Here is a 12,938-nt window from a genome sequence, read left to right on the forward strand (position 1 = left end):
AGAGGCAGCGTTCAGCTCTGTAGCCATTTTCCAGCCCGCTGCTTGTACACGGAAATGCCCAGGGCCGGTCGGGCAGGGCGGGATCTTGGAGGAGGCGGCTGAAAGGCTGCGCAGGTGTGAGCAGGAAAGGAACCAGCTGTAAACACAGGTTCATTTTGCAATGGTTGAGGCGTTTGTGTAAAGCCGGGCGTCGGGTGTCTTGCTGCTGATTTGAGGCTCGAAGATGCTGTTGCAGCTCTTCCAGAGGGTGAGCAAGGTCCTGCTCACGCCAGTACGGTTGAGCGGAGCGCTGCAGCCCCGGGCCCGCCCTCCTCGGGGGTGGTGCCGGCGGCGTCGGCGCGGCGGGCCGGGAGCGGAGGATGCTGCTGCCGCTGCTGCCTCTCCTGCTGCCGCTGCTGCCGGCGCTGGCCGAGGGGCACCAGGCGGCGGTGCTGCGGCTGGGGCTCCGAGGCAGCCCCCGACGGGAGGTGAGCCCGGCTTTCCTCTCCCTCACCCTGGATGCCAGCCTCGCCCGGGACCCGCGCTATGTCGTCTTGCTCAGGTGAGCCGCCTCTCGCCCAACTGGGCAAAGGAGAAAGGGTCTTCGAGGGGAGGGGCGGGACATCCCGGCAAACGCGCTGAGGAGCGAGCTAGGGGAACGAGGAGTTCCCCACTCCTAGAAATGGGGTCGGGGAGAGGCTGCTGGATCCCGTCTGCTTCGGGGTTCACTAATTCCGTCCTCCCAGGGCAGAAGGCGGTACCTTCCCCAGGTGCGAGCCGCGCCGACCCGTTTGTGCTCGGGGAAGGAGCGGCTGGCATGAGGGGATGCAGGGAAAGCTTAGCTCGGGAATAAGCCTGCTAGAGGAGCTGCTTTGCTTGCAGAAAAAAAAAAAAATAGGATAAGGAAACGGAGGGAATTGCTGTTGTTTGCCCTCGAGAAATGGAGGCTTCAGGGTGTCCTTATCGCCCTCCGCAAGTACCGGAAAGGAGGCTGCAGTGAGGTGTGGGTCAGTTTCTTCCAGCTAACAACTGACTGGACGAGAGGAAACGTCCTCAAGTTGTACCAGGGGGGCTTTAGATTGGATATTAAGAAAAATTTCTTCACCGAGAGGCTAATCATGCATTGGAACAGGCTGCGCAGGGAAGCAGATGGTGGGATCACCATCCATGAAAGTGTTCAAAAAACGTGTGGATCCTCCAGTCCTGCTTTCCCACTAGTTGCACATTTTTGTCCTCACTGAGCTGGTGAGAAAGGTGTCACCAGCTTTACTGGAAAGTGCTCAGGTCTCCAACATCCAGCCCCACCTTCTCACCTTGAGGTTCAGCCTGAGGCCAGCCCTGCCACCATGAGGAGTAGGAAGTTCATGGTGGCCTCTAATCTGCTGGTTGTCACCACAGAGCAGATAGTGCCTAACATGCCCAGTGCCCTCAAAAGCCTTGTGGCTACCCTCAGAGAAGGCTGGTTGTCAGTGCTGCACATCCTGCATGGGATGTGTGCAAGTCACAGTTATGCTCTTTTGTACACCTGCTTTGATAGAATTAACACCTGTCCCAGCAGGGACTCCTAATCTCCCTTGCGTACAAAGGCAATTGCTTTGGCAGTTGTGATGGAAGTTGGGGCTGATGAAGTAAAGTCAGTTTGGCGCCTAAATTCTCACAGGACATTTATGTTAGTGTTGCACTAACAAACCCAAAAAAAATCTAGAGAAGGAGGATGTTTAGGATGAAAAAAACCAAGATTGTTTTAAAGTTTTTGCCTTACTTTGCCCCCAGGATTTGGTTCCCTGCTGATGTTCCCCCACGTATGTTCTCCCCTTGTTGCCTATTAGACCCTCTCCTGGCTCATTTGGCCATCAGCATCCCTCTTGTACAGTGCAGAGGACTGGGATGCAGATCCCAGTAAGCCATCGGGAATTCCTTGAGACTACTGGGTAGCCTCAGGTCACCTACTGCAGCATGTTCCTCGAAGTGCTTGCCATGTTTATGCTCTACACAGTCTGCATAAATATAGTGGTTTTCTATTTCTTGGCATTCCCTCCTCAGCAATTCCAAACTGCGTGCCCTGGCAACGGCCCTGTCCCCAGGTTTCCTGAGGTTTGGTGGCACTGAGACAGACTTTCTTATCTTTGATCCCAACAAGGATTCAACTTCAGAAGAAAAAATCCTCTGGGAATTTCAGGCACAGCAAGGTAAAGTGGGCACCAACTTGTTAGACTTGAAACCATCTTAGGTTTTGGAGGGTCTTTGATGCAGGCTGAGGATGCTGCAAGGGCACAGCAGCAGCACTGGGGGCCCTCCACAGTCTCAGTATGGCTATCATCCATGGAGAGGAGGTCTGTGGACTTCCACTTCCATGGTTTGTGGGAAGAGCTCTGCCAGCTGTGGGAAATTGAGAAAGGGTGTAGGGGAACTTATATCCTCCCTGGCATCTGCTGAGACTCTCCCTTTGCTGCCCTCTGCTTCCTGTGGCAATCTTGAGAGTTCCCTCACTGTCTGGGAGATGGTCAACTTCAGCTCAGAAGCTGTGGCTTCATTATGAAAATTGAGAAACAGATGGAAGAAATAACCTGAGGAGAATAGAGTGCTCAATCTCTCTCCCAAAGCCAGAGAGCTTGGCTGGGGGTGCAGCCTTGCCTTCCTGCTGCTTTGACAGGGCAAGTGCAAACCTGATGGACTCCTGTCAACCGCTTGAGCTTGGTATTTTCTCTTTGAACTTAGCAAAAGTGTCAAGAGATGTTTCAGATGAAGAAAAAAAAAAACCAACCCTGTATATTCCTGTGGCGCATAGCACAATTGTGAAATCCTACATTACTGTACGACCAGTAATGCTGAGTTTTGAAGTCAAGTGGTACTTTTCCCCTCATAGCACTTTGCTAAGCAGCCACTTCCTGTGACTCTGGCTCATGCCTTCTTCTCTGGTTATGGCCTGTTCCTGGTTTGCATGCTAAGAAAAAACATAAGCTTTGAAGGAAATGTGTCTTATGACTCCTGCCAGTGAGCCGTGTGGGGAAGTCAGCACTTTCCCCTGCATGAGATGGCCAGTGCAGGAAGCATTACCCTTTTCCTGCCTTCAGCAAGGTGGGTCATGATTCCTGCCACACCACTGCATGCCAGGTTGGCTTATCTGCTCCTCAAGCATCGCAGCCTATGCTTTGTCAGCTCACTGGAACAAGGGTTTGCTGGTGAGGAGTTAACTCCCATCAACTTTTTTCTGCCCTACAGAGGCTTGTGGCTCAAGGCCTGCATTTGCTGCTGTTGAGAAGGTGCTGCTGGCCCAGTGGCCCAGCCAGGAAAAGCTGATCCTTGCCGAACAGAACCAGAAAAAGCACAAAAACACCACCATTACAAGTAAGACTTAAACAGGGGGATGCAATTCTCTGCCCCACAGTAAAAGGGCCATAGGCTATTAGGAGCTGAAACCACTGAAAAAGAAATATTTCACCCACTTTGAAAAATATTCAGAGAACTCTTTTTCTACTGTTTGCCATCCCACATTTAATATTATTCAGCTGCAGGGGTTGGGAGGTTCTCAAAGCTTGCAAGATGTGTAGTGAGCCCTGACCTCTTCTGTCTGGCTGGGAAAGTTTGGCACATCTGCAGCATCAGGCTAAATAAATACAGGCAGTAAAGACTGTTGCTTGGCCAGAGCTCAACTAGCATGCTCTAACCTTGAGATAAACACCCCTCCTTTCTCCTCTGTGCAGAAAATACACTGGATATTCTCTACAGCTTTGCAAACTGCTCAGGGTTTCACCTGATCTTTGCACTCAACGCCTTGCTGCGGAAAGGTGGCTTGCAGTGGGACAGCTCGAATGCCCAGGCACTGCTGGACTACTGTGCTTCCCAGAGGTACAACATCTCCTGGGAACTTGGGAATGGTAAGTGCTTGTTGGCCATAGCTGCCATCACCTAGAAAAGTACCACCAGAGGGTATGGGTTAGTAACTTTGGATATTTTTGATGATGGTACATCAAGGCAAGGTGATGTTTTATAAAGAGACATTAAGGTCTTAATTTGCAGAGGGATTTTACAAAAAGACAAAATGAATGAGCAAATTGAGAGGATTTTGCTGCTCCTATAAGGGCTTTGAGATGAGGTGAACGATGCCCCACAAGGTGCAGGATGTCACCTGTGGCTGGGACAGAGTCCTGGAGAGCAGCACACTGTATCCCCCAAGTTTTTGATGCTCACCTTCAAATATCTCACCCACACTATGCCATATCAGGTGAAGCCTTAGGGAACTGGTGCTTCCCATGTAAATGGAACTGCCCTATTTTGTGCCCTAAAAACAGAGTGGAGTGTTGATGTACATGTATCTTCCCCAGAGCCCAACAGCTTCAGGAAAAAATCTGGCATCCACATTGATGGCTTCCAGCTGGGGCAAGATTTTATTCACTTACGCCAACTGCTGAATAACTATGCCCTCTATCAGCACGCCAAGCTCTACGGCCCTGATGTTGGGCAGCCCCGAAAGCACACGCAGAGACTGCTGAGAAGGTAGGGGTGTGAGGTTCCAGCAGCACTCCCTGGGGTGAGGCAGGTGTGGAGAATTGTGATTTGTCTGCCCCTATATGTAGGAGGCATGAAGAGGCTTTAAGGCAGGGGTCGAACAATTTTTTTTACCTTGACAGATGACAATCATAATCTTACCTGCATGCTTGAGTTCAAGGCCTGAATACTCAGCCAGGTAAAACTCAGCTGCTGGAAGTACACCAGTGGTCCACACATTTTCCCGTTGAGTACTGGCTCTAGGGTTGTGCTAACAAGGGCTTTTAGCCCAAAAAACACATACATGTTATACAAAGGTCAATTCATCCTCCCTCAGCAACCTTCTGAGGAAGCCAGGCTGCCCAAAGCCTGCTTAAAAGCCATGGCAAGCCTGGCCCCCAAGCATTCACCATCAGTACTGCCAGCTGTGGGGAGAAGGGTGGGCTGTGCATGGCATTACACTAGTGGGAGGGCCATGACTGGTACTGTTAAACCCTGTCCTCCACCATTCCCTCTGGTTGCAGCTTCCTGAAATCAGGAGGGAAGGTGATCGACTCTGTCACGTGGCACCAGTAAGTACCACTTGGATACCACTGTCACTCTGATTGCTGCGTCATTTGCTTTAAAGAATGTCAATTTGAACAGAATTATCAATCTCAACAGAAAAGAGGGGGGTGAAATGCCCCTTTTGACTGTTTCTCAGGGGCCTCTCCACAGACTTCTGTGTTCAGAATAAGAGATGAATTGAGGGAGCACATTACAGAAATGCTGAAGCCTCCAAAGGGTCTACTTGGTGCAGAGACCCAAAAGCGGTGGGGGTTTGTCACAGGGAATGCAACATGTGCAAGATGATAATTTTGTTTGCTCTATTTATGTCTAGTTGATATAAAGAAAAAGCCCTGTAGGTCTGGCTGACCCCTGTCCATGGAGAATTACCAGCTGCTCCTCCTGCTCCCCAGACTTTGTTCTCTGAGTCATTTCAGGTCCTGTGTGGGTAACTCACCCTCAGATCCCACACGCAGTGCAAAAAGCACTGGCACCTGGCCTTTTGCTCCTGTGCAGTGACTTTGATTGGTAGGTTTAAAGTACTCATGGGGACATGGGTAGGTTTAAAGTACTCATGGGGTAAACTGGCCCCAGGGCCATGAACTCCATCTGTTTGAAAGTCATTTCCATGTGAGGGCAGTTTTCTTTCCAGAGTCAAAAGCAGGACATGACATGCAGCAGTCAGACAACAGTGAGAAAAGCTGTACATACTCATTTTTTATATATATGTATACATACATCAATTTTCTATGTATTTTGAGCTGCTAGAAAGGCATGAAACATGTCCTTTCCCCTTCCTGGGCTGTTGTTTACTCATTTAGGATTATCAGGTTTTAGCTTCCTCTTGTGGCTGGAAGGCTTCAGCTGTTTTTGGTCAGACTGAGTGATAATAGGATGAAATGCAAAAATAACCATTCCAATTTATTTGGACAAACAAGACTTAAAAGCTCTTCTGCTCATGGTGGAGGGCAACCTTCATGCCATAGGGATGCCCTTATTTCAGCTCTTTTCAAGTGGCCAGAATATTCCAGCAGATGGACAGATGCTGTGAGCTGATATTTTTAATATATAGCTTGATAGAGTCCGACACATAGGAATGTCGGACTCATCAAAAGGAGAAGACTTACAGAAGCTGGCTCTTGGTGATCTTTTCCTTATTCTTAATAAATAGATGCAAACAAACCTATTACTTCTGCTGGTGGAATTTTCTGTGATACCCTGACTCCACTGAGGTAATGATATCTTAAAGTCCCTTAAATACAAGTGACAGACCTACACATTTGGAAAAATTAAAAAGCCCTGGACAGAAAAATCATGCTGTGGATAAATGTACCAATCAACTGAATACTTTCAGTGGTGTTTTGTACCACTGGTGGTATTACTCCCTAATTTTGTCTATGTTTTTTCCCTGATTTTTAGCTACTATGTGAATGGACAGAGTGCAACAAGGGGGGATTTCTTGAGCCCTGAAGTTTTGGACACCTTTGCCACAGCCATATATGAAGTCCTGGAGGTGCCTTGTCCTGTTCAATCATTCCCATGTTCAGTTTCCAGGGGGATAACAGAGAATCCAAAATAATCCACTACTTCTTACTAGCAGTAGAGAGGGATACTCAAAGCTTGAGTTCTGCTGACATTGTATATTAAAAAAATAAAATTAAAATAATTGATACTAACAATAAATGAGCTCCAACAGTTTGCTATGCAGCAAACATGATGCCAGGTGCATCACACACCTACAGCATTCTCATTTATTGATATAGTAATTACTCAGGGATGTAATTTATGGTTATCCCATCCCCCCAATACTTTTTTGGTTTGTTTAGTTTTGTTTTTATTTTGAGATCCTGACAGTATTTTAACTTAGAATATAGCACTACTCAGCACAAGAAGAATTATGGGACCTGGATTTTAGTGATGTTTGCCCTGTTTTACATGGGTGGCAAGTTTGGGTTTTTTCAGGGGGGGATGTAAATCTACTTCTAGTTCTTTTGATCCAAATTTCTATGACATCCCATCTCAGAGTGTTATCCCTTAAATGTAAACATCCTAAGTAAACCTTTGGCTAAAACACAAAATTTTGTTTATTTCAGTAGCCAAAAAATTAACCGTTGTCTCTTTCTCTTCTTTCCTAATGCCACACTGGCCAGATTGTTGGTCGGACTGTGCCGGACAAGAAGGTGTGGCTGGGAGAGACGAGCTCTGCCTATGGAGGAGGAGCTCCCAGATTATCTAACACTTATGTTGCTGGTTTTATGTGAGTACTGTGTCCCAAGTGTGGGGAAAATAATGTATTTTGACAGCTGAACAAGGCTGCCCCACAGAAGGAATGTGGCTTTCTCAGGCTTCCTGGGGAGTGCAGGCAGTTCTTTTCCATCCTATAAGACATGATGACTTTTTATGATGGCCTGGTGGGCCAGCAAGTCAAAGTCTGATAATGACAGGCAACCTTGTTGGTGTGATTATTTCTCTCAGCCTTCAGACCCTTGGCCAGTTCAGGAGAATCTGCTGTCACTCCTTGTTTCCACCACCTAGAAACAGGGGAATGGACCAACTGTTCCCACCAACTTGGACTTCGAGAAGTGGACTGAAAATTTTTTTAATGTAATCAAAGCAAGACTTGAAATTAGTTGTGTGCTTTTAAGGAAGTCAGCATCACTCATTAAGTTTTGCACTTCTGCTTCCTGATCTGGTTTGAGAGGGGCAACATAGTACTGTTGAGGTCAGCACTTTCATATGTGTGATATTTGCCTCATTTTTTGGCAGGTGGTTGGACAAACTTGGACTTTCAGCCAGGCAGGGGATTGATGTGGTAATGAGACAGGTTTTCTTCGGGGCAGGGACCTATCACCTGGTGGATGCCAACTTTGAGCCTTTGCCGGTATGTAAATAACACCCCCTGAATGCACCTCTGCACAGGCAATGCTGGGTGTGGAGGGACAAGTCAGCTATTTTAACTTTTTTTGCTTGGATGGTCACAGGTATCCTTGCACCTAAAGTTCCACTCATGTTCCACTACGGGTTAATGTATTATTACATATATATGTATGCACACAAGATATTTACTCCAACTGCAGAGGTGCAGCCATTCCTCAGCACAGCAGAAACCAGTTTGTGGGACACGATGCTCTGGTTTGTACATAGAAGCTCCTGGATCTCACAAGGTTTTTCTGGATGGCCTGTTTTGGTTTGACTACTCCTCAGCTGAGTGATGAGTAGTTTATAAACAGAAGTGAAAAGAGATATTAAAATCAATTATATTCCATGTGAAAACCAGGCCACCATGAAGTCAACACTCAAGTGTTATAGGTCATGAGCATATTCATCCTACAGTGGTGGCTGAAGGATAATTAAATTGAAATATACATTTAGTATAGTTTTATTTATTAGGAAATAACACTTTGCTGCGATGAAACTTCATTATATGAGCTATACATTGTTCTTGCACATACGGCACATTTATTCGTACTACTAGCAGTTAGATTGGGGTGAGAGGACAGCATCTTCCTTTTTAGCTTTCCTCTCATTTTTCTACTTCCAAATTGTGATTTTCACTGGTGGTCATAGAGCCAGCCTAAAAGAAAACCCAGCATACAGGGATTTACCATCCTCCTTGCTCAGCTGCTTGCTATGCCAGAGGCTGCATCATCAGGCTTGTGACTTTGGGTTTTTCATTCCCTCATTAAAATAGATATAATTTGGACTGAAACTGTGTGCCCTTTTCCTCATGTACAGGCAGTACAGATGCTAACCAAGCCAATAATGCTTCAGAGGCAGGGAAATCCAAATCCAGGTGCATCAGCTGTAGTTAGCACAGAAATGAGGAAGCACATCAGTGTCAGAAGGCTGCATTTCCTTGCAGAGGGATTCAGCACGAAGGCTGATAGCAAAAGTAATTTCCTGGGCTTGTGGTGAGTTAAAGGAGAAACACAACAGTTTTCCTCCTAAGAAAACCTCAAAGACCAACAGGTGAGCTGGGAGAAGCTCTCTGAAAGCCAGGAAAGACCCAGAAAAAATGAGCCTGCACTGGGCATCGCCCTGCTCTGAGGCACCATCCTGGAGTGTCAGAGGATACACTTGTGACTTGGATTTAGAGATCAATCCTGATACCTGTTCAAAAGCACAAAATTTAGGAGCTTCTTCCTGGTGTTGCACCTGTGCCTTAGGTACAAGCTTTCCTGCAGGAAGGGCAGCTCGCACTTCTGCATTCAGTCACGAGGTTCTCTGTACCCTGCAGAAAAATGGGCATTTTGAAAGCACAATCTCTCCCTGACAGAGCTCTGAGATATGAAGGGAAAAATGTGTCTAAGGTACCTTCTAAACACAGCTGCTTGCAGGCAGGGCTTCCCTTCTAGCTATGGTGTTTGTGTGAATTGAAGTAGATGTGAAAAATTTGGTAAAGCAAAAAGCTATGGGGAAAACCCCTTGAAATGAGCTTCAAAATGAAGGTTAGATTAAGCACTGTGTGGAGCACCTGGCACGTACACAAATGTTTCCATGTGTTTTTGTGCCTCCCAGGACTACTGGCTCTCACTGCTCTACAAGAAGCTGGTGGGTACCAAGGTGCTGCAGGTTGGCCTGGCAGGAGCCAACAAGAGGAAGCTCCGTGTCTACCTCCACTGCACAAACAGCCTCAAGTAAGCCTCCATAAAGGGCAAAATAGCCTGGAAACTGAGCCTGTGGCCACCCCCAGGCCAACAAATGCCATTTGGGACAGTGTGAGGTCACACATTATTCTGATCCCCACCATCACCTTCTCTTGCCTTGCAGCCCCAAGTACAGAGAAGGGGATGTGACACTGTTTGCTTTAAACCTCTACAATGTCACGCAACATTTGAAACTACCAGATCACCTATTGAGCAAGCATGTGGATCAGTACCTCTTACTGCCTCATGGCAAAGAGAATATTCTTTCCAGGTAAGTTGCAATTCCTCCAGTCCCTGTGGAAAAGACTGTGAGTAGGCTTAGATGGTCTTTAAAACCTCACCTTATTCAATTTGCAAGGGGAAAGAAGAGGTTACCATTCATTCATCTGGGGTTTTTTCAGTAAGATCTGACTTCTGTTAGATCAGGTCTCCTAAACTCAGGCTGCTGAAAGCTTGCTAAGTTATAAGGACATTTACTTGATGTTAATTATATTGCTTTCCCAAGTGCTAGCTCCTGATTTACAGCAACGTGTTCAGACTTTGTATGCGGGTGGGATCTTTTTGTTGTCATTGTTAATGAATCCACAGGGAAAAGATCTGCTCTGTAAGCAAAAAAGAATATTAATATTTTCAGGAGAAAAAACAATTTAAATTTGTACTTTTCAAAGCCTGTTTAGCTGTTTAGTTGACCTCACTGAAGAGAAAGAAATGTACTTTTATATGTGCTTGTGCTACCACTCTGAAGGAGTCCTTGTAGTGGGAGTGCTGCAGATGTCTCTGTGTGTGTGTGTGTGTGTGTGTACACACACATTCAAGGGAAGTTTGGTTTGGCTTTGGGCTGAGTTAATGTTTATGCTCAGGCCCAGAGCAGTTTGTACTCGATGGCAAACAGAGCACAGCTGCCCAAACAGTCTCTCTGTCCCTCTCCAGGTCTATTGAGCTGAATGGCCGTGTGCTACGGATGCTGGATGATGAAACACTGCCAGAGCTTGTGGAAAAGCCCCTTGGTCCCGGCAGACTGCTTGGCCTTCCAGCCTTCTCCTACAGCTTTTATGTTATCAAAAACGCCAAAGCTCTTGCTTGCATTTAAGTGTTCAACACACACACACTCAGGATAAATGTAAAGCATTTGGCTAGTAGGAAATTCTAATCCTAGAAATTCACATTTCTACCACAGGATTTAATTCTGGTAAGGGATGCAAATGTTGCAGCACTAGTACAACTGTTAGCTGGGGCTCTGCCTACCCAGACACTGCCACCTCCCCTCTTCCTCTCCTTTCTGCAAGCGCAGCTCCTAAAGCAGTTTCTTCAAAAGCTTGCCTTCAGAAAGGATAAGCAGAGTTTTCATTTGAGCTGTACAGCTGTTACCTCACACTATGTGGGGAAGCCTGAGAGGGGGTCGTGGTTGCTGAGGGCATCTTGGGGTGGAAAGTCTGGACATGCAAAGCAAACCAAGGTCAGGGTGCTTGCAGGGGCAAAGGCCTTGCAGAGAAACCAGATCCTCTATTAGATTTGGGGAAACAACACATGCATTTTTCTCAAGCTAGCATTGTTCAGTCACGAGATGGAGCTATGGCTCTGTGCTTTCCAAAGGCAAATTGTTGATGCAGGAAGTGTAAGCTGTTCCTGTAGGGTGGTCAGCCTCTGCCATCACACACGTCTTCCCTGCTTGGAAAGGAGAGGAGCCCACCAGGCCCTGGCAATAACCCTCTGTGCTCAGGGGGCTGGCTGCACAGTGAGTGCTCATGACTCCTCAGCCTGCACCACCCTGCAGGCAGTTCAGCTGGAAAGGACTTTCCTGCACCTATGCACAGGTAAAGCTCTCAAGCTCTCTCTGCTTTACACTCCCTAATGCACTGAGGTCTCTTCTATCTTGGGGAAATGGGATAGGAAAGAGGCTGAGGAAACCACTCACCCCTCAACCACCAGAGGGACATCAGTTGCTATAAAGCATCCTGGGGACAGAAGTGCCCAGTCAGGCTGACATCCTTCCTGCTGGGAAAACAGCAATTTTGGACAGAAATCCATGGTGGTGCCTTTTCTCCCCAGCTGAGCCTTCCTCATTCGCACCCTGTCGCAGTTGGCTGTGCCAGCAATAGCTCCCTGTGGCTCCCTGCTGGTCCCCAGGGCAACAGAAAGCCTAGGACAGTAGCTGGGGCCTTCTGCATATATTTATTTGCATCTACTTTTCTTGAAGGGATGTAACCCGCACCACTCTCAATGCCTTATATTTATGAGCACAGCAGGGAAGAACAACCCCACAGTACTGTACCTCCCTTTTTAAGCTTTGAAAAGATGCTACCAGCTGCTTTTCTGATATGAGTTAGTTTACACTGTCTAAGTTCCAAATCAGAACCAAAGAGAGTGTAAGATGGAAAGTCTTACATACAGTCAACATAAAGTTAATATATTATTATTATTATTATTATTATTATTATTATTATTATTATTATTATTATTGTTATTATTATCATAAAAATGTAAGTTGCAACTAAACCATCAAAGTTATTATTTGCCTGGTAGCTTCTTTTTAGAACTTCTAAAAAAATTTTGTTTATTCCAATGCTTGTGAGTTCTGTATTTGAGGATTTTAATTAAAGCCATTTATACCAACTTTTGGCAATCTTCATTTTTTTTAAGACTTCTTTTTGACATGCTGATACCAGCACACGCCCTACTTTTCTTTTAGTCATAACTACCCGTGCTTCTTTTTATTACCAATAAGAGTACCCAAATACACAAAAATGAAAGAAATCCTACACAGGTTGGTGTGTTTCAATTGTGTTTGCCAACCAGTTCAGAAGCCCTCAACCCAATGTGACTCAGATGCGATACATGTGCTGGTGACTGGCACGCAGGAACTACCAGGAAGGGCCCCGGGGGTGTTTGTGCATGCAAATGACAGCTGCTGCCAACCGTGTCTCCTCTCTGAGCCCTGTTTTTGTTGGTGGGGAGGGGTAGGGAGGTTTGATTTACAGCTCAGTGACTACCTTTGTCTTTACATCAAGCTAATAGCTACTGTTAGCTCTATACAAACACAGCAAGAGGCACGTAAGTGCAGGGAATGGGAAAGAAGCTGCATCGCAGCACTCCAGGGAAGCTACGGTCTGAAAGAGAGATGAACATCACCCTCCCAGGATCAATGCCTGCCCCACCCCTATCTCTAGGGCTTTTATTCCTCTGTGAATGTTGCAAACTTTGGAGGATTGAATATATGTGTGTACACTTATTTGAGAACGGGGAGAGTCATATTACACACTCATTCCAATTTGCTTTTGC

At 46.5% G+C, this 12,938-nt stretch overlaps 1 protein-coding gene across 1 annotated transcript; it reads left to right on the top strand.

Annotated features, from left to right (window-relative positions):
• The first annotated feature begins 208 nt into the window (after window positions 1–208).
• HPSE (heparanase) lies at window positions 209–12,127 on the top strand. Its single transcript, XM_038136426.1, is given in 13 exon segments — window positions 209–279; window positions 281–541; window positions 2,023–2,168; window positions 3,202–3,327; window positions 3,684–3,857; window positions 4,305–4,476; window positions 4,992–5,039; window positions 6,433–6,526; window positions 7,164–7,270; window positions 7,780–7,894; window positions 9,532–9,650; window positions 9,784–9,930; window positions 10,590–12,127. Coding segments are annotated over 13 exon segments (1,725 nt in total). The 5' UTR covers window positions 209–223; the 3' UTR covers window positions 10,750–12,127.
• Window positions 12,128–12,938: the final 811 nt, after the last annotated feature.

This window comes from Motacilla alba, chromosome 4 (genome assembly GCF_015832195.1).
Source record: "Motacilla alba alba isolate MOTALB_02 chromosome 4, Motacilla_alba_V1.0_pri, whole genome shotgun sequence".
NCBI lineage: Eukaryota > Metazoa > Chordata > Aves > Passeriformes > Motacillidae > Motacilla > Motacilla alba.